Source organism: Cydia pomonella, chromosome 2 (genome assembly GCF_033807575.1).
Source record: "Cydia pomonella isolate Wapato2018A chromosome 2, ilCydPomo1, whole genome shotgun sequence".
NCBI classification, from domain to species: Eukaryota; Metazoa; Arthropoda; class Insecta; order Lepidoptera; family Tortricidae; genus Cydia; species Cydia pomonella.
Genome location: NC_084704.1, coordinates 3557046 through 3579500, shown reverse-complemented (window position 1 = coordinate 3579500; position 22455 = coordinate 3557046). Strand labels below are relative to the sequence as shown.

At 37.8% G+C, this 22455-nt stretch overlaps 1 protein-coding gene across 1 annotated transcript; it reads left to right on the top strand.

Annotated features, from left to right (window-relative positions):
• The first annotated feature begins 627 nt into the window (after positions 1-627).
• Positions 628-16043, top strand: LOC133531579 (MYG1 exonuclease). Its single transcript, XM_061869887.1, has 5 exons — positions 628-1111; positions 1239-1489; positions 2304-2729; positions 3350-3490; positions 15858-16043. The coding sequence occupies exons 1-5, from the start codon at positions 992-994 to the stop codon at positions 16015-16017; spliced, it is 1098 nt and encodes a 365-aa protein (XP_061725871.1). The 5' UTR covers positions 628-991; the 3' UTR covers positions 16018-16043.
• The last annotated feature ends 6412 nt before the right edge of the window (positions 16044-22455 follow it).

The window sequence follows — 22455 nt, the reverse complement described above, 5'->3', positions numbered from 1 at the left end:
ATATCATAATTAGGTACCCCTGAAATGAGTATTTTCCTGATTTTTTTTTATGGCTTCCCCTCTTGTGTGTTTTGGCAGGAGGGATTTTGCCAATGACGACGTTTCAAGACGTAAGTACTACGCACGATAAGTATGTTAGGTGTATTGGGTCAAGTTCCAGTCGGGCTCGGGATCCAAAGGCTACGTACATCACACAATTTTTATCAATGTTTTAATCATGCTCTTTTTTGAATATTACCAATGCCATTTATTTATTTTTATTTATTATTTATTTATTATTTATTTTATTATTTAGTATTTGTTGTTAAAGCGGCAACAGAAATACATCATCTGTGAAAATTTCAACTGTCTGTCTATCACGGTTCATGAGATACAGCCTGGTGACAGACGGACGGACGGACAGCGGAGTCTTAGTAATAGGGTTCCGTTTTACCCTTTGGGTACGGAACCCTAAAAAACACGGTGTATATCCCACATCAACTTGGACGCCGCGCCAACCCTGAGTTTAGTTGGAATCTAACCAAAGGGGCACACAGTAGCACGTTGGCTATGCGGGCAGTTCACGGGACTATATCGCCCTGTCAGTTATTCGCGATTGTCAGTTTTTGCAAATAACTGACAGGCCGATATCGTCCGGGGAACTGGTAATCAGGCCATTTAAAACTCGCGTGTTTACACCTCGAGGGCCATCATCGAAAATCAGCAGTTAGTTTTAGTTATCTCCTGCTTACGCCAGAACTTCAGGAAAGACCGAGTTGTTTATAATCGATACTATTATCTACTCGATTATTTTACCGGTTTTTGGTACCACATTGCAAAGCACTAGACGATTAAAAAAACATTCGTTCATTTCATTCACTCACAAAATGGCGTCACCGGCGATTTGCTGTTTCTCCGGCTCCGACAAACAAAACGTCATTTTTTCTTGTAAGTAATAGCTATATAGCCACGAGTTTCAGAACTATTTTGATGTATAAATGTATTAATTGTAATGTTTATGAAATCATTTCAACTTTTACACCCAATTTTATATCATTATTCTCCCATATCGTGTTTAGTTTCCTCTTCGCGTTCATTTTCTGTTAGTACGTTGCTTTTTAAAAGCATGAAGGTTAGTAGTCACGTTTTACTTGTGTAACTTGTGCTAATATCGCAAATTACACTCTTAAAGTCATATTGATTTCGCCACGCCGCCATATGTAATTTTATATTTACCCTTCAAATTCAAATTGTTCCAGATCGGAACCCACGATGGCGTATTCCATTGCGACGAAGTCCTGGCTTGCTTCATGCTCAAGCAGCTACCGCAGTACAAGGATGCCGAGATCGTCCGCACCAGAGACCCGGAGAAGCTGAAGACTTGCGATATCGTGGTAGATGTTGGCGCGGCGTTCGACCATGAGGCAAAGCGGTACGATCATCATCAGAGAGAATTTAGCGAGACCTTGAGTTCTTTGCGGCCCGAGCTTGGTGATAAGTACAAAATAAAGTAAGATTTTTATCTGTTTTACTTACATTAACTAATATTTTATTACTCTTTATGTTTGATAATGTTTTGTACCTATGTGGGTATTCATAGATTAAGTCAGATGCCAATTGCTGGTAAAATTTGTGTTTCCTGTGTTTTATGTAAGATGTAACCAACTTCTGTACTATATTTTATGCAGACTTTTTTTTTATTCTAATTCATAGGTTTAAGGTAAATTATTTAATTATTAACATAGGTTCTTTGGGCCAGCTCCTTGTGAGCTAGGTTGAAAATATTGCTTCGGTTTGTGTGTTAACTCCTTTTATTAACCATCATATATTATAGGTCATTTGACTACTAGTAAATTCTATTTTGATGATTTGCAGTGATGGATTGTTTTGAAAATACAAGTCAATGACGTCACGTTTAAGTTACCTAAGTTAGTTACTATTATTGACCTATATTATTTATAAAATAAAAATTGTGTCTAAAAATAACTGTCTAGATTTTTCTATTAATGTTCTGGTGTTGCATTTCAAGCATGGTGTAAAATTAATTATTTAAATAGATGATGATTTACATCAACACCCCTATTAAGCAGGTCCACACAGAGCAGGCATACGTGCGAGGCAATTTCCTCAGGCACAAACCGGCCAGTGTAGATGTGACGGCTCGGCTGAGGCAAGTCTCGTGCGTATGCTCGCTTTGTGTGGAGCCTATTGAGATGTTTCATTTGTGATAGGAATATACTTAAATATTTCACTTTATCAATGGCAATTCTAATAAATTATTGTGAAAGCAATATTATTATAATTTTATTTTGTACTTGTTTCAGATTAAGTTCAGCTGGTCTAGTTTACGCATATTATGGTGAGGATGTCATCCAAACCATTGCTCCTAAGGAAGTCCCGCTACAATCAGAAGATTTAAGGATCATTTACAAGAAAGTATATGAAAACTTCATTGAAGAAATAGATGCTATTGATAATGGAGTACCTATGACCAGTGAGGAGCCAAAATACAAGATAAGAACACATTTAAGTACAAGAGTGGGTCGCTTAAACCCAGAATGGAACTCTAGTGCTAAAGTGGACCTAGATGAGGTGTTCAAGAAAGCTATGAAACTTGTTAGTGAAGAGTTTCTTTACACTACTAACTATTTTATATCAGTTTGGCTGCCCGCTAGAGATTATGTCAAGTCTGCGATAGAATCTAGATTTGAGGTTCACAAGTCGGGCCAGATTTTGGAATTTACAGAAAGGTAATTTTTTATAATACTTGTGTAACACATTTCATGTTTAATAATATTATATTTGTACTATTTTTCGAACAAGATCGTGGCATTTGAGTCATGTCCATATTAAGATTTCTACTTGGTATCCCATGGTGTGGAAATGTATGTGCCAATCAATGATCATAAATTGACAATTCAATATTTTTAGTTTGTATGCTCTACCCAAAGGCCTCTAAAAAGTTCAACCTCTCCATTCTATTTTAAATCTTTATTTAAAAAAATAAAATTGCATTTGTCTTTGAGCAGCTAGAGCATATGAACTTTGCAACTACAAAACTTTGTTTCATTAGATGATTCACGAACGGACACTACACCGTTTCCAAATATGGAGAATCAGTTTCTTTACCAACACCTTTACTATACCATTAGTGTGGCAATAGCTTTAGCTCCTAATTTTAATGATCAATATGTGACCGTGGCTGGCAAAATCCCACTTTGTCGCCTGCCATAAAAATGCCTTGATAGGTTAATCATTAAAGGTAAGTGACAAAGTGGGATGTTTGCTGGCCGCAGTCACATATATTCAATGTATTTAATGACTGTGCTAGAAAAAGCACAGCTTTTGACAGCCACTTTACAATTTCCAGGTTCCCCTGGAAGGAGCACCTGTTTGACCTTGAGACCGAGATGGGGCTTGGCCAAGAGATCAAGTATGTGCTGTTCAACGACAAGCCGAAGTCATGGAGGGTGCAGGCTGTGCCTCAGAACCCTACCAGCTTCATTACCAGGTATGTTACTGATTTTTGTTGAAGTGAGTACCTTTGCCTTTAACCTTTTCGCCGCCATTGACTCGTTATAAAGTCAGTATTTTCGTGCCCCACACGCCACAACTTAGTGGTGGTTTTGGACAGGTTTGTATACGTGCAGTTCTTGAAGTGGCATTGAAGACACTTTATTATTCATTGACGTGGCAGCAAAAAGGTTAAACTCAATAAAGCTTGTGATTTCAGTTCTAAATGCCGATTATACTTATTTATTACATTACTTACTTATGTATTACATGTGTACAAAGTTATTAATATTGTAGCGGAGATTTACTCTCAGGGGGATGTAATAATAACCTCGCTACATGGATCTACACATATACAAAGCACAACATAATATAGCTACTGCACCGACCATGAATTAACACTCGATGGGCGCACAATTCCATCTCCTCTCAATCTCGTATCTCTTTGTTATGAATGTAACCTCAACACTCTCGGGGAAAATTAGAAGGGCCCCAAGTCCCGTGGCTATTATCGGTGGATGCACGGCACAACTGAATCTCCACAAGAGAACTCATCGTGCATCCCGCAGACTTGTATACTCTCCTCATGCGATGAGTACTGAGGTGGGGACCATGTGGTCCCCGACGAGCCTCCACAACAACCCCTACAGCTCATCCATCAGCCTCCATAATTAACCTCCAGTAACTCAAACCGATAAACTCCAGCCACCTCACTTGTTACATTCAAACTCGAGCTACACACAAAGAATATCAATCAATTCTTCAACTCAGCTCTTTCTCAGGGTAGTCGTTAACTCAAGGTCACTGCAATATCCATATATTATATATATATATATATAAATATCAGAATATAGATATGTTTCGCTTACCAAGAGTCTCCTGTACGCGATTGCACGCGCCAGACCACCTGTTACCTCCCAGCACTCAGATCGCCTTTCTCCACTTGTACCCGCCATCTTTCTCTCCCGTCTCCTATATCACTAGCCGACCTCGATCGTCAGTGTTACCAGTGAAAATTACGCTAAGAGTGACAGATATGATACATACCACAATAACAGACTTCGCGATCTCCGCGACACTCCCGAACGCGAGAAGATTATACAAGTAGCGTCATCAGCTGACGCGTCCATTCGGCTATTCGTTCTCTAGCCCAAATGGCAGCGTTCCGTCTTAGTCTTGTCACTTCCTCTGGCCGTTCTTCCGTAACACTTGGCTCTCTCACTTCTGCCTCGTATGTATCAACAGCGGGAGCTTGCTCAGTATGCGTAGGACTACCATCAGAATCTAACACAGAAATTTCTTTCTCGGTTGCCGGTTCAGTAGGAATTGTTGACTCATCAATTTCTGTCTCAGGCTTGGGTGACACTATCGTTTCTGATGCCCTTATAGGTTCCATAGTTTTAACCATCTTCATAGGTACAGTTGATGTCTCTGCCATCTCATTGTCTTGTGATGGTGGTAGTGCATAATCCGTTGGGCCGTACATATCAGACTCTAACGGATACAGATGGGCTATGGATCTCGTAAACTCTGTATTCCCAACTACCACTTTGGCTGCTCGGCATTCACCATCACGGCTTCGGATTAAACTTACGATTTTGCCAACCTTCCAATTGATTCTATTTTTGGAATCATTTTTAATCTGTACAATGTCACCGACTTCTGGAGACTTCTTTGATATCACTCGCGGTTGTTTATGAGAGTGACTGAATCTGTCCCGCAGACTTGGTAGATATTGATTGGTGAACATCTCTTTATATTCGTTAAGAATCCTCTGACCTCTTTTCCAGCCTTCAACCAAGTCGACTTTGGTATGTGTGCCCTGTGAAGTTCCCTCACCAAAATCTGGGTTTATTTCTAGACACTGACCTAGAGATAGAAAATCAGCTGGTCGCAGTACTCCCTCTGGGTCGGAACCCACTACAGTCAAAGGTCTTGTGTTCAATACGGCCTCAATCTCCTTCACTACTGTATGCATTTGACCGTCTGTTAATAAATGCTTGTCAAGTGTGCGCTTCAAGCAGTGCTTTACCAGTGCAACTAATCTTTCGTAAAAGCCGCCTTGCCAGGGTGCAAGCTGCGTGATGAATTTCCACTTGATATGTTTCTCCTGGCAGTATGAATGGATTAGTACTTCACTTGTCAGCTTGAACTGTAGTGCATTGTCCGATATCAATACTTTAGGTGGTCCTCTAGCCGCCACGAACCGCCGTATCGCTAGCAAGCACTCCTCAGCCGTCAAAGCCTTGACCAACTCCAAATGTACAGCACGAACTGCTTGACATGTCATAAGACAAATCCATCGTTTTTCTCTGCCTGTATTAGTTTCCACTAATACCGGACCCAGGTAGTCTAATCCAGTAAAGGTAAATGGAGAACTATAATTAACCCTTTCACTGGGGAGTGCAGGTGGTGGTGGCAGTTTGTAAGGACCTCCAGAATACTTCTCACACTGCAAACATCTCTTCAAAGCTTTCTGTACTTGAGCTCGCCCGTGAGGGATCCAATACTTTTCGCGTAATATACTTAGCGTGTGTGGGACCCCAACATGGTAGTTGTCTCTATGCGTTTTTAGTATAATCTGGGTTGTGAAGGGTGATTTCTTCGGAATCAGAATGGGATATCTCTTATCATATGATAAATTAGCATTCGCGAACCTTCCTTTACATCTTAAGATCCCATCTTCGTCTACAAAGAGACCCAAGTTTCGTGACAAACTGGTCACCTTTCCTGAGACTTCTTCTGAAAAGAATTTACCTTGTAACTTCTTTATCTCAGTCACTGTCTCTTCACACTTTTCTTCATCAGATGGGTTTTGCACAGAATCATGAAGTGCAGTGGCTGCAGGATTATCCTCCATTTCAGAAAAGTTAGGATCATTATCTTGGTCTTCATAGCCTTTCATTGTCATCTCTGGACCATCCACCGTGTCCAGAGCCCTCCCAGCCAAGCACATTTCTTCATACCTCTGCTCCTTAGGCCAATCATTTTGGTCTTGTAGAAGAAAATCTGGACCATGGAGCCATAGATCCTGTCTATGATGCCACAATTCTGGCCTGGTAGCTACGTCTGCAGGGTTTTCTTTTGAGTTGACATAGCGCAGCTCTGCACCCAAGATGTCCTTAATTTGCTTGATCTCATTGACTCTTCTCAATACAAATGGTGGAAGTAGCCTACTTGATTTGATCCAAGCAATAACAACTTGACTATCCGTCCACAAATATATCTTGCATATATTTAGGTCTATGTGGCTTTTAACATATCTCAGAAGTCTACTTCCTATGAGATACCCTAGCAATTCAAGTCTAGGAATTTTGAGATCACTCTTGTCCTCTGCTGGAGTTATTCTGGATTTGGACATGAGAAACGAAGTTGATACTTGCTTTCCAGTTATGTCGCGCAGATAAACGACTGCTGCATATGCATCCATAGATGCGTCAGTGAAGCAATGTAGTTCATACTTCGTACATTCCGACTTTGATCCACTTGCAACATGTCTTGGCAATTCTACGTTCTTAACCACTTTTAAATTCTCAATTATGTTCCTCCATGATGTCAACAAGTCTTCAGGCAGAATCTCGTCCCATTTTAACTTCCTAGTGCAGATCTCCTGAAACAAGAGTTTTCCTGGTAGCATGAGTGGTGATACAAACCCGCATGGATCATACAGACGTGCTAGCACTCTCAGGACTCCTTTCTTTGTAATACCTCTGTCTGTGATCTCACTCTCAAAAGTTTCGTTATTCAGTTTGAGCCGTAAAGTGTCATTTTCCAAATTCCATATCAAACCGAGGATCTTCATTTCACTTTCCTGTTTTGCTCTCTTTAGTTTGGGAATCTTGTCTACAAAATCTTTGTCGTTAGACATCCAGTCTCGTATGTTCATTCCTAATTCTTTAAATGAGTTTGTAGTTTGAGCATACAAATTGAGAGCCTCTTCTCTTGATTGAACGGACGTCACTAAATTGTCTACATAACATTTATCTGCTATCACAGGAAGAAGACTTTTGTTAGTCTTTGAAATGTGATATCGAATTGTTGCCGCTAAGAGAAAAGGGCTCGATATTACTCCAAAGGGCACTCTGCAGAACCTATATTGCATGATATTGTCTTCAGATAGTTCCTTTTCTAAATCTTTGACCCAGAGAAACCTGGTCACATCCCTGTCCTCTTCTTGTAAACCAACCTGAAGAAAAGCCTTTTCAACATCAGCAGTGATAGCAATTTTCCCAATTCTAAATTTCAGTATTAAACCTGTAAGGTCTTCCAGCATATTCGGACCTCTGTATAAGCACTCATTCAAGCTTTTCTCGTTTTTCAGCTTAGCTGAAGCATCGTAGACCAGCCGACCCCTTTTTCCCTTCTGTTGAACCATATGAAAAGGTAGATAGTGAACTGGATGGTCAGCAGGAATGGTAGGATCCACAATTTCTATTATGTTAGCTTCAAGTTGTTCGCTTAAGATTTTCTCATACTCTGTCATGACTTCTTTATTTGATCTTCGTATTACACCCTTTAATCTTCCAAAGGCAAGTCCAAAGTTAGTAGGCAATTTTGGTGGATACTCTATCCACGGCCACTTGACCTGATACCTTCCTTCACTGTATTTGACAGTCTTGTTAAAGTGCTGGACGGCTTCTTCCTCACATGTAGTTTTTGGAGAATCACATATCCCGATGCTCTCAAGTGACCATAAAAATTTGACATCTATGGTACGCAGAGGAAGATCTGGTTCTGTAAAAAAGTCTTGATTGATTTCATGGCACTGGCAATATGTAGCCACTGATAGAGTCTCCCCTTCCCTGCTGTTAGTAGCACTTCCTGCGAGGAACCAACCAAAATCAGAATCCACAAGAAAGGTATTATTTCCCAAATCAACACTCTTTCTGATAAATGAAAAGTATAAATCATTTCCAATCAACATATCAATGCCTTCACTCAGCCAAGATATCTATCATTGGTGACTCTACCTTAGCCATAGGTATCTCTGCGGTGATGTATGGGACTATATTCACTCTAATCAATCTTTCAACATTACGTTTACTCACTACAGTTACTGTTGCATATGGGCATGACATTTCTCTGGGCTTCTCTGATCCAAATGTATAAATCATCAAACAATCTTCTCCATCAGGTTTGATTCGTAATAATTTTGCTATTCTATTTGTAATGTAAGATCGTTGACTTCCACAATCAAGTAAAAGCCTAATGCTCAGACTTCTCCCCTCCGTTGTCTTTACTTGGGTTACTGCTGTCTGTAAGAAATTAGATGGCTTATTTAACTGTACATTAACTGAAGTCATGTTTGAAAGAACCATATCACTATCCTTCCCTCTGCACCTTCTGCCGGCAAAGGGCTCTATTATGCATCCTAGAGCAATGTACACATTTCCTCCTTCTGGTACACTTGGAGGCACGGTGTCCTATTTGGAAGCACACATAACACCTATCTTTAAGCTTCCCAATCCTCTCCTTATATGTGTTAAATTTGGTACAATCCTCGCTGTAATGTTCTTCATTGCAAAATATGCACATTCTCTTAGGGCGTTTCCGGTTAGGTTGAGTTGAAATTGCTTCCCTTTTCTGTTGCCATTTCCTTTTCTTTACAGCTCCAATTTGTAGTGTTGCTGTAGAAGCCGGTGTACTCATCTCCGTTATGTCACTGGACTTTACTGGAACCACAGAACTCTCCATGTTTGTAACAGCTGAACTCTCCATAGCTGTTATTACGGCATCCAAAGCCTTCCGGATTGCAGCAAAGGAATCATCGGTTGACGAAAGCCACACTTGGTATACCACTCTTGATGGAAATTTATTAAGTATGATAACTCTAAGGTAACTAGCATCCACTTTCTCCCCTAAAGCCTCTAATACCCTCAGGTGCTTCTCCATGATATTCAGAGTGCGCCTACAATCTTCGGGTGAATCCTTCGCCACAGCAAGATTTTGCAAAGCATCGTTGTGAGCATCAATGACCTTTGTAGGTTTACCAAAGCGGCTATTGAGAATGTCTACCGCAATCGGGTAATTCATGTTAGTCGTTTCCAGACCCTCAACTGCTTGTAGGGCTGGTCCCTCTAATGAGGCTAGTAAGTATGAAAGCTTCTCAACGTTGGCAATGTCCTTACTATCAACATTAGCCGCGAATTTATCCCAAAAAGTGTTCCATTTTAGGATGTCACCATTATATTTCCCTAGTTCTAATTTAGGCAGACGCGTTCTATGACCATTTTCTACTTCATGGCAGTATAATTTTACCGCGACTTCTAGTTCGGTCAGGGTGTCCTCGGCTTTTATTTGCATATCCCGGCATTCATTGCAGAAATCTTCTTTTATGTCCGTCGCCCCAGACAAATATCTGTCTAAATCTGATGTGAGCGATGACAATCTATTCTTAACGTTAATTCTTATGGCAATTACCCTGTCCTTTGCAACACCAGTCTCAATGCTGTTAAGGGCCTCGGCGGCTCCCTTTAACGCTTCCGCTAGCCTTTCTAGGCGCAATTGTAATGTGGAAAGCAGAAAGTCCATTTTGAACGCAATGCGAGCTACCGATATATTTTATTTTTAAATCTTCTGTGAATCTTGCATTGTGCTTGATGCTAATCTGCAATTAAATGCGTTTACTTGAAGTCGAGTTTAAGTAGCATAAAAGTTTGTTAGTTCTTACATGAAAATGTAACTACTTTATTACTTCATAATGGAGTCGCCTTAAATCTATTACTTACAACGGTTTGTATAGCAGTCCACTTCCACTCTTCGGCACTCCTTAATTAAGTAATTGCACACTTTTATTCGTTTTTACTTCTATATCAAACTTTTATCACAAATCACAATTCACAAAAACGGGTAAGCTTACAAAACTAATAAACCATAACCAAACCATAGACTAATTTCTAAACTTCACTCTATCTTAAATATTCTCTACACGACACGACCAATCGATCGTCGGTCTGTCATACCGAATATCTAACCGTTCCGTACCAAACACAATAAATATTCCGTAACGTAAATAATGTCCATGGGGAAAATAATATACAAGTAAATGTTTCAATATATATATTTTCCTCGTTACACAATAAAAATAATGTTGTAGTAATAAAATTAACGAGAAAACGTGCGCTGAGTGACAAATTTACTAAATAAACTTGCACATGAATTTGACCGAAAACGTAAACATTGGCGTGTTTCTGAACGTGGTCAGAGACTAAATTCAGTGTCGCTAGAGTAAAAAGCGTAATTACCGCTCCCGTATAAATTATTTTCAAACACGGTATATATTATACGGTATATTATAACACAACCTACGCAAATAAATGCTGATTAATATGAAATAAAAACAAGAATTCCTCTGTCTGCCGGTTCACCGTGTAAAAAACTCGCGATATGCACATTCTCTTCATGGCTTGGTAATATTACTGTCTATGTGTACGCACCACAATGGGTCATAATTATCCCATGTGTACGCACCGCCATGGGCATACCCAAACCAAAAAAAAATCCAGTACCATAAGGAATGTATTTCAACATTGAGTACAACTCTCATCATTCCAAACACGTGAACCGCAACTGACAGATTTTTAAGCAACTCCACCAAAACATGTAGCGGAGATTTACTCTCAGGGGGATGTAATAATAACCTCGCTACATGGATCTACACATATACAAAGCACAACATAATATAGCTACTGCACCGACCATGAATTAACACTCGATGGGCGCACAATTCCATCTCCTCTCAATCTCGTATCTCTTTGTTATGAATGTAACCTCAACACTCTCGGGGAAAATTAGAAGGGCCCCAAGTCCCGTGGCTATTATCGGTGGATGCACGGCACAACTGAATCTCCACAAGAGAACTCATCGTGCATCCCGCAGACTTGTATACTCTCCTCATGCGATGAGTACTGAGGTGGGGACCATGTGGTCCCCGACGAGCCTCCACAACAACCCCTACAGCTCATCCATCAGCCTCCATAATTAACCTCCAGTAACTCAAACCGATAAACTCCAGCCACCTCACTTGTTACATTCAAACTCGAGCTACACACAAAGAATATCAATCAATTCTTCAACTCAGCTCTTTCTCAGGGTAGTCGTTAACTCAAGGTCACTGCAATATCCATATATTATATATATATATATATATAAATATCAGAATATAGATATGTTTCGCTTACCAAGAGTCTCCTGTACGCGATTGCACGCGCCAGACCACCTGTTACCTCCCAGCACTCAGATCGCCTTTCTCCACTTGTACCCGCCATCTTTCTCTCCCGTCTCCTATATCACTAGCCGACCTCGATCGTCAGTGTTACCAGTGAAAATTACGCTAAGAGTGACAGATATGATACATACCACAATAACAGACTTCGCGATCTCCGCGACAAATATTATGCAAACATACCTGGTTGGATTTATCAAAGTCAAAAATAGTAATATTGGTTATGTTTTATGTCAATAGGCAACTGAATCAAGGAGGTATTAATGTCATATTTTTATACTAAAATTATTTACATTGTAATTTCACAAAAGAGATGAAAAATGTCATATTATTTATACACCTCGATATTGTCTACGGATTCCATTCCAATATATACTTATACACATAGATAACATCCATAACTTAGGCACAAATTTTGCCATACTGCCAGCCCTGCCAGCGTGCCCCCGACCGGACCGAGTACGATTTAGTTTAGTCTTGAACAAATATGGTAATATAACCTAAAATTTGGAAATTTTTGCTAATTTTTCTCGCAATCAAAGTGAAAAGGAGAGCATAAATGTCCGTTTTTGAATTCATCAAATTGCGTCGGATAAAGATGGATCACTTTTATGGCCTTATTGTCTTGCCCTTAGGTTGCGTGGTCCGATCGACTAGTCCGATCAATCGGAATACGAAGTTTTTTTTTTCCTGTTGGCTCGATTGATCGGACTATAAAGACTTAGAAAATCCTGTCAGTCCTACTATCGGTGTAATGGGATTTTAAAAGTTCGTCTAGTTCGATCGATCGAACCACGAGACCTTGAAAAATCCTCTTAATCCGATCACACAATTTTTATTTTTCCTGTTTGTCCGACCGGTACTTTCATGGTTACTTTTGTAATCTACCAACATCTCAAAAGTGTTTTCTCACTTTAATTAGCCATACACGAACGGTTTTGCCCGTCGGATCGGGCACATCCGTGGCTATATCTCACCACACACCGACGGATTTGCCTGCGGACGGGTGCCCGGCGGGCAGATCCGTATCTATATTTCTCGACACACACGCACGGATGTGCCCGCTGGCGGTACATCTGGCGGGCTGATCCGACGGGCAAAACCGTCCGTGTATGGCTAGCTTTTCGACGCGGAATTTTACTACCACGAAATAGTGGTTTTGAAGGAAAGATCTAACAAATAATCTTAAGAGCCCTTATTCTCCGCTAAAACCGCTCAAGGATATTATATCCGCCTGTTTTCAATGTGAATTAGGATTAATAAATTTTATATAGGTATTAAAATAATAGGCATATTCTTAAATAATAGTTTATTAAATTTTTATTCTAGGGCAGACGCTACAGTTATTTGTACTAACTGCAGAGCACTTTTATATATTTGTACTATGTCTGCTGCGTGAGTTTCGTCGAAACTTGTGACAGCAGTACTGGCGTTAATGACGCAGTCCCAGTTTTCAGCATCGATATGTTGGCGGCACACTCGTGAATGTGGCGGCAGGTAGAAGTTGTATTTTGATAACATCATGGCTTTTTGCAAATATGGTATCGGGAGTACTTCAACTGCGAAGCAATGGTCGAAAACACATTTATTGGCATTGATAATCGCCCTTTTTAAAATCGACCCGGAACTATTACTACCGTTAAATTCAAAATAACTCATGTTAGTTAAATGGCACATTTACTGTGTATCTGAATCGCAAAATATTATACTTTGGCTTAATGAAGAAACCTTCAGACAATAACATTTACTGACAGGTGAATTGCTATAGAAACCATGGCCAAATGCGTCTATCTGTGATGGGGTTGACGTATATCTACTAAAGAGGTCCGTGCTATCAGTTTTAGTGTACAAGACTGAGTATCTATCTATCTAATACCTACAACAATAATAATAACAACAAAATGTTTATGTATGACACATATTTAATGAATTTAATGAATTCTGCGGCATTAACAACAAAGACAACCAGAGTTGTTCAAAAATATAACATATTATTTTTAACACTTCATTATATAACAAACTCATTTTAGCATCTCCGACTATATATATTAGAAATTACTAGTCTTCCTAATTAACGTAGAAATAAACCTTTCCAAGCCAGTCGCTCTAAGAAAAATCCAACGTTCATACCGGTAACTTCTAGCATAACAAACGTTTTCTCAATAAATTCTTGTCGTTTTATAGTATTTTTCTTTCGTTTCTCACGAAGCCCACCTTTCATCTTGATCATATAATAATCAGCATCTATTTTTAAAATGGACAGTAATTTTAGTAGGCTTGGTCGTTTTCTTTTGCCCACGAGACCATTAATTTTACTGTGCCATCCTTCTAGACAATTATTTGTCCTGACAAGCTCCCGGTATACAGACCACTTTTCTTTAAATTGAATAGGATTCAACCATTGCTCCTCAAAGTATTTTTTAAATTCAAACATTTCGTGATCATCCGAATCGTATAGGTCATCCAAGATGTATTCCCATCCTTCGAGTATTAAATCAACCGGTAAAAATGGTAGCACTTGTGTCAAAGCAACAATTCTCTTGTCATGTTGCCTTTTTGTAATTTGCAACTTATTGGCCTTTCTCTGTATGGCTCTGGCATAGTGATACCAGCATCCTTTTACTGTAGCTTGCGGAAATACTTCGGAGATGGCATTCATTGCTGCAGTTTCGTAGTCAGTCATAAACTGTGACGGATTAAATCCTGGCAAGTGTCGTTTAATTATGTTAAAAACAGTAACGTAGCTTTGTGTTGTACTGTCCGTCATGAACACATAAATCAAAGGAACGATGTTAAGACTATCGGTGGTGGACCCGACATCCCCGTGAATTGTGTACAACTGTTGAAAAGGTGATGGGCAACTGTGGAACGTACCGTCGCCATAAAATATCTTATAGGTGTTAATCCTTTTTTTAGCTTCTTCTGAGCAGAATGTTATTATGCAAGTTTCATCACATCTATACTCTTCCAATTTAAAGTCGTCAAATTTTAGCGGGACCTCAACCTCGGCGGGGTGTTGAAATGTTAATTTTGTTACACCGGCTGCTTGTTTTCTACCATTATACAGACCAGATTTCACGGAGCTATAACTAGGAATTTTAGCTATTAAATCAGTACCGGCGTCTCTCAACGGTATTGTGTGCTGTTCGTATATGCTTTTAATAGGATCTAACGAGTTTCTCGCTGCATTCCGCATCTTTCCCATTTGATAATCTAGTTCATTTTTTGTATAATCTGGAACGCAACGGTCGTGTGGCTTCTTTTGTAAGATCCGCACACCCTGTGTGAAATAATAAAGGACGAGCTTAGCATAAATAAATCTTATTACTATTAACAAATCATAATTCACTTTTATTATGGTCTAAAAACTGTAATAAATTGATTAAAACTTACATGAATGGTAATCGTTCCGCGGCATTTTTGTTTTTTTTTATTACAGCATGTCCATACTGACGGCCCTTTTTTATACTTTTTATTTTTATGATATTGATGCCCCTTATTTAGTAATACACAACCACCTTTACGGCGTAAGAAAACGATTTCGTTGTGATCTATTATTTCTTCCATCTTCCGTCCGTCCAGTTTAATAAATTGATATTGATCAGATGTTGACATTAGGTTCCTACTGACATCGCATCAAATAAAATTCAAGAAAGTTTATCAAATGCCAGTGTCTAGTAATGAGTTTAGATAACCTTTATGTGTCATCCGGACTTAGAAAAATATCAAGTCTACGGTTACGTCCGATCAGTCGATGCAACAGGAAAAAAAACGTCCTCGTGGTTCGATCGATCGAACTAGACGAACTTTTAAAATCCCATTACACCGATAGTAGGACTGACAGGATTTTCTAAGTCTTTATAGTCCGATCAATCGAGCCAACAGGAAAAAAAAAACTTCGTATTCCGATTGATCGGACTAGTCGATCGGACCACGCGACCTAAGGGTTATTGTACAATCCACTATTTGTGATGTGGACACAAATGCCCTTACTAGGATTGTTACCCGGCAGCCCCTGCTTCATAAATCACTACTGACTAGGTTATATGCTATCCGTATTATAGCAGCGTTAACAAACTGAACATAACTAAGCCATGTTTCTAAGTTCTAAGCAATGTTTAAGTTAAATAAATATTTTCAGGAAACCTCTCCACAAAGAGTGGTGGGGCGTCCGCGACGAGCTATTGAGCGACGTGGCCGCCATACCGGACTGCGTGTTCTGCCACAGCACCGGCTTCATCGGCGGCAACGCCACCAGGGAGGGCGCGCTTAAGATGGCCGTCGCCAGCTTAGAAGCTTGATCGGGATATTATATTTGACACACATATATCATTGTTTTACTCAAAGCGTGTGAACGCTCTGTAGACGATCTTCGTTTGTGGACTCTTTCGATGGGATTGGCTGTCAAATCTTTTGTCAATAGATGACGCTAGCATAGGTTTTATCGGTTTCTAGGTTAGTCCTTTTAGATTTGGCTTATAGGGCATTTAGCTTATAAAGCCTATGTTGGCGCCATCTGTAAAACACTTCGACCAGCCAACCCTATTCCTGCTGACTGTACAATGGCGTATGACCGACGCTTTTTTCACTCCTCTTTAGCCAAAAAAAATGGTAGTAGTAAAAAATTTAAATCGTCATCTTCCAGTATGAAATAATACCTAATTGTTACTTTTTTACTTTGTAGTAATAAATTTACATTTTTTCAAAAAAAAAAAATACAGAACAGTAACTAAAAAAATGATTCGTTTTTATATTATGAATTTGTAAATAAATACATTTGATAGAACGAGTTGTTGAAGCTGCTGAGGTGCTCTTAATGTTGATCTATATCTAAAAATACCAGTAATCCGCATGGGCTTCAAATTTGTGTGCAGTACGCAAAAAATTTAAATGTCTTTTTTTTATCAACTACTTGATCAAAATTTCTCACTTTAAATATGTTGTTGTCTTGTGTCTTTGAAAATATTCCTCAATCAGCCGTCGACTGTTGTATCTTGTTTTGAAAATTTTCCTCTATCATCAGATCTAGCTGTCGACTTAAGCTCGTATCATTTCATCAGGCAGATGTCGGTTCGAAAATTTGGGTGTCTGCGATTCTGTAATGTAAAAGGATAAATTAGTCCTTTTTCTTGTGAATCTGGGGTGATTTGATATCAAATAAGAACAAAAACTAGTTCTCGAACTTTGACAAGTGGCTATACATATGGTTGCTCTTCGCTATAATTTTTCCAACAAAGTGATGTCCTTTTTAAAGTGGTATGAATAAATGATATGAATTTTCATTTTTCGTTTCCATAGGTTTGAATTCCGTCTTTTAGTTTGGCATACAATTCTGTGTTAGAACGAAGTTTGATCACAGATTGGATCATATTAGAAATCGTTGATCCAATTTGTGGTTTAACATTTTCAATTAATTAATAAATAATTATTACGTCTTGATCATTAATCGATGTTCTATAAAAATATGACGAAAAACGTTTTTATTGTATGTTTAATTTTTTGTTGTATTTTTTTGAATAATTTTCTGAATGAACTTTTCAGTCGTTATCAGCTAGGTTGGGGAAATAACACTAGTCTAGTATAAAATATATTATTAGACTTTGTGACTCTAGGTTGGTGGTTCGTCGTTTTTGTTTATCGTTGTTTTGTTTTATTTTATCGTTGATTTTGCATATATGGCTTGGCTAAAATAAACAAACGAATGATTTATTTTATTTTCCGTTGTTGGTAATAATTGTAAATATTTTTAGGTAGCTGTATCTTTTCATTTCATATTGGAAGATAAGAAATTAGAAAAAACTAAACACAAAGTTTAAGAAATGAAAAGTTTAAATTAAAACGATAGTTGTATGAATTTGTGTAATCATACCACCTCACATCATTTTTACTGTCGCTTGCGGTATTTCCGGACCGATACGACCTTTAAGAAAAGAGCTCCATCTTAAATCTTACAACCCTTCTGGCGATTCTTCTGAACCTTCTATATCATAAAATATACCATACTCAAGGACATAAAACACCTCAAATGGGACAATAAAACTACTCCAGTACTCGATAATGGACTGACTATTTCTACAAGTTGCTACTCATTTTGTTGAGTTGGATAAATAATAAAGATAGGTAACCAGTTTGTAATTTTGGATGAAATCGGCGAAAAATACTATGACAGGAAAAACACTGGGAACAACTCTTCAATGCACTCCTAGTGTTCGGCGTTGTTGTTTCTATACTTTATTTATCCTACAAACGTCGCTTTTAATATTGAGTGATTTTTGTTAAAAAAAAAAATATATTTTACGAAAAAGACAGTCTAAAGTACCATCATTTTATGATCTTCATCAGCAATTCTACTTCACCTAATGGTGTTTTCAAAGAGCAATAGTTGTAATGTGTGTATCTTTGGTGATAGTGACAGATCTAGCCATCGACTTTAGCTCGTATCATTTCATCACGCAGATGTCGGTTCGAAAAATTGGGTGTTTGCGAGTCTGTAATGTAAAAGTATCCTTTTAATTAGTCGTTTTTCTTGTGAATCTGGGGTGATTTGTTATAATAAGGACAAAAACTAGTCTAGTTCTCGAGCTTTGACAAGTGGCTACATACGTTGTGTCACAGGTTGTGTATACAGGGGTGTGATATGAATTTTCATTTAATGTTTCAAATTTATTGGTTTGAATTCCGTCTTTTAGTTTGGCATACAATTCTGTGTTAGCACGATGTTTTATCACAGGTTCGATCGTATTAGAAGTCGTTATTATTAACATGGTAATGGTATTGAATCAGAATCATTTTTATTTGTAAAACCAATTTATACGTCAACATTATGGATACATTTATAACTATTTAGATTGAATTAACTATTTTATTGAATTCTATGTAGTCAATAATTAATTAATAGGGGAAAAATAAAAAAAACTTTACAAAATTAAAAGTTTAATTATGAATAGTACTATTCATCAATATTTAAAATAGAAATAAAACAACAAAAATGCAACTTCTGCTTAAAAACCTTAAAAAAACATTAATAGATAATTCGTATAAAAATACGCAGTCTCTTCATATGGCAGTATGGCACTTAGTACCGGACGGACTTCCCTGCGAACCCTGAGTACCGGACACTTTTAAGATATCTGACACCGATCACATATATATGCATCTGAACATTCTGGAATGTCTGCACATTCTTCATGAGCCCATCCACGGCAGCTGGAGCACTGTATCCAGTCTTCATCATAGTCTTCTAAGCATACTGCACAGGTAGTTTTTTCTGCTTGGGATACCTCAGTTAATGGTCTGTTTCTTAGATTTCCCTTTGACCATTAATCCCTTGGTTTGCTTCCCTTTGACTATTATTCCTTTGGTTAGTTTCCCTTTCTTGTCACCTTTTTCTTTAATCTTCTCTTAATTTCAAAAACTCCTTCATCAACGGCAGACATCTATTGGACAAATTCTTCACGTGGTCCACTAAAACTTGTTCATACTCAGGTGAAAAGGTTTTAGTGAATCTACCCAACTTTGGTTTCAACCTGATTTCTTCTCCACGGTTCAATGCAGCTATTTTATCATGTAAAGTGCTTTTAGGAATGTTATAGCGTGCATGATGATGCATCTTTTATCGAAAGTTCTTTGGACAAAACTTTAGTAAGCGCAGTTTGTAAACTGATTTCATCCCAATGTCCTTTCTTCTTCTTTTTCTCCATTTAGGTTCTTTTTCGTTCTTTTAGTCTCTGTACTGTAATACGATGATATATATAACATTGTCCGGCGTTAAGGGACTGGTCTATGTCCGGTACTACCGGACACGTAGTCCGCACAATTATCTACTCCATATAAAAAGTTAATTAAAAATCTACACAAAGATTTACATAATACGATTCTCAATGACACATTACCTTTATTGAAAACACAATATAACAATAAATACTTTGATATAACACTCACGTAAATCTTGAATGACTCAGTGTCTTCACGCCGAAAACATCAAACAACCAACCCCACTAAAAACTCTCGCGTCACTGGCGAACTAAGTCGTATGCCGCGGTAAAGTTACGTCTCCCCGCACCCCTTTCACTCGTCCTTGAATCGCTTACGCTATTGGTTGCTGAGATCGTACGATTGTCCGGTACTAGGTGCCGTCCGGCGTTAGGGGGATTCCCCCTAATTATTACGTCTTGATCTTTAATTGGGTTTCTATAAAAATCTGACGAAAAATGTTTTGATATTTTTTTTTTTTTTTTTATAATTCTATAGATACTAGTAGGTTTTGGTGTAACTTTTCAGTCGTTATCAGCTAGGTTGGGGAAATAACACTAGTCTAGTATAAAATATATTATTAGACTATGTGACTTTTGGTTGGTTGTTCGTCGTTTTTGTTTGGATTAAATGATTTTATCGTTGATTTTGCATATATGGTTTGGCTAAAATAAACAGAAGATTGTAAATATTTATAGCTGTATCTTTTAATTTCATATTGGAACATAAGAAATTAGAAAAAACTAAACGAAAAGTTTAAATTAAAACGTTAGTTGTATGAATTTATGTAATCATACCACCACACATATCATTTGTACTGTCGCTTCGCTTGCGGTATTTCCGGAAAAGAAAGAAAACCTTCAAGAAAAGAGCTCCATCTTAAATTCCAGTTTTCTTTCTCATCTTTAAACTTCAGTTTTGATAGTACAAGTGACTCGATTAATTGAATGCGCAAGGTTTCGCTTAGGTATGGCCGAATTTTTACCTTGTAGAAGCAACTTCTTACAGCCTCTGCGGTATGCTCCTCATATCGAAGTCCATAATCCATTAAAATACCAAAATTTCGCGCTTCATATACCTTCTCAATTGGTTCATTCATCAGCTTAACGTCCACTGAAGTACTGATGCCAGCCAGTTGTTTCTTGCTCCCAGACAAGGTACTTTGTTTTATTTGGGTTGTGCAGTAGGCAATTTTCTGTAGACCAGGTTGCTATTCTTGTGAGGTCTTGATTGAGTTTCTCTATAGCAATGTTAGCTTCCGTTGGCTTACATGACATGTAGACCTGAATGTCATCTGCATAAATGTGGTATTTGCAGTGCTTAATGTCTGTATAATAAAGTATAAAAAGGAGCGAGCTAATTACCGATCCTTGGGGGACTCCCTCAGCTTTTTCTAAAAAAGTGAGGAACCGTCACCAAGCACTTTAACTATCTGCGATCAATAACTGAGGTAACTTGCGAACCACTTTATAGTTTCCTGGTCATAACCATAGTAGGTTAACTTAGATAAAAGTAGATTTATATTTGACACATTGTGAACGCTCTGTAGACGATCTTCGTTTGTGGACTCTTTCGATGGAATTGGCTGTCAAATCTTTTGTCAATAAATGACGCTAGCATAGGTGTTATCGGTTTCTAGGTTTGTCCTTTTAGATTTGGCTTATAGGGCATTTAGATTTTAAAGCCTATGTTGGCGCCATCTGTAAAACACTTCGACCAGCCAACCCTATTCCTGTCTGACTGTACAATGGCGTATGACCGACCCTTTTTTCACTCCTCTTTAGCCAAAAAACTGGTAGTAGTAAAAAAATTAAATTGTCATCTTCCAGTATGAAATAATACCTAATTGTTACTTTTTCACTTTGTAGTAATAAATTTATATTTAAAAAAAAAAAAAATACAGAACAGTAACTAAAAAATATATACTAAAAAAATGATTCGTTTTTATATTATGAACAGTAAATAAATACATTTGATAGAACGAGTTGTTGAAGCTGCTGAGGTGCTCTTAATGTTGATCTATATCTAAAAATACCAGTAATCCGCATGGGCTTCAAATTTGTGTGCAGTACGCAAAAATTTTAAATGTCTCTTTTTTTTATTAACTAATTGATCAAAATTTCTGACTTTAAATATATTGTTGTCTTGTGTCTTTGAAAATATTCCTCAATCAGCCGTCGACTGTTGTATCTTGTTTTGAAAATTTTCCTCTATCATCAGATCTAGCTGTCGACTTAAGCTCGTATCATTTCATCAGGCAGATGTCGGTTCGAAAATTTGGGTGTCTGCGATTCTGTAATGTAAAAGGATAAATTAGTCCTTTTTCTTGTGAATCTGGGGTGATTTGATATCAAATAAGAACAAAAACTAGTTCTCGAACTTTGACAAGTGGCTATACATATATGGTTGCTCTTCGCTGTAATTTTTCCAACAAAGTGATGTCCTTTTTAAAGTGGTATGAATAAATGATATGAATTTTCATTTTTCGTTTCCATAGGTTTGAATTCCGTCTTTTAGTTTGGCATACAATTCTGTGTTAGAACGAAGTTTGATCACAGATTGGATCATATTAGAAATCGTTGATCCAATTTGTGGTTTAACATTTTCAATTAATTAATAAATAATTATTACGTCTTGATCATTAATCGATGTTCTATAAAAATATGACGAAAAACGTTTTTATTGTATGTTTAATTTTTTGTTGTATTTTTTTGAATAATTCTATAAATAGGTTTTGGTGTAACTTTTCAGTCGTTATCAGCTAGGTTGGGGAAATAACACTAGTCTAGTATAAAATATATTGTTAGACTTTGTGACTCTAGGTTGGTGGTTCGTCGTTTTTGTTTATCGTTGTTTTGTTTTATTTTATCGTTGATTTTGCATATATGGCTTGGCTAAAATAAACAAACGAATGATTTATTTTATTTTCCGTTGTTGGTAATAATTGTAAATATTTTTAGGTAGCTGTATCTTTTAATTTCATATTG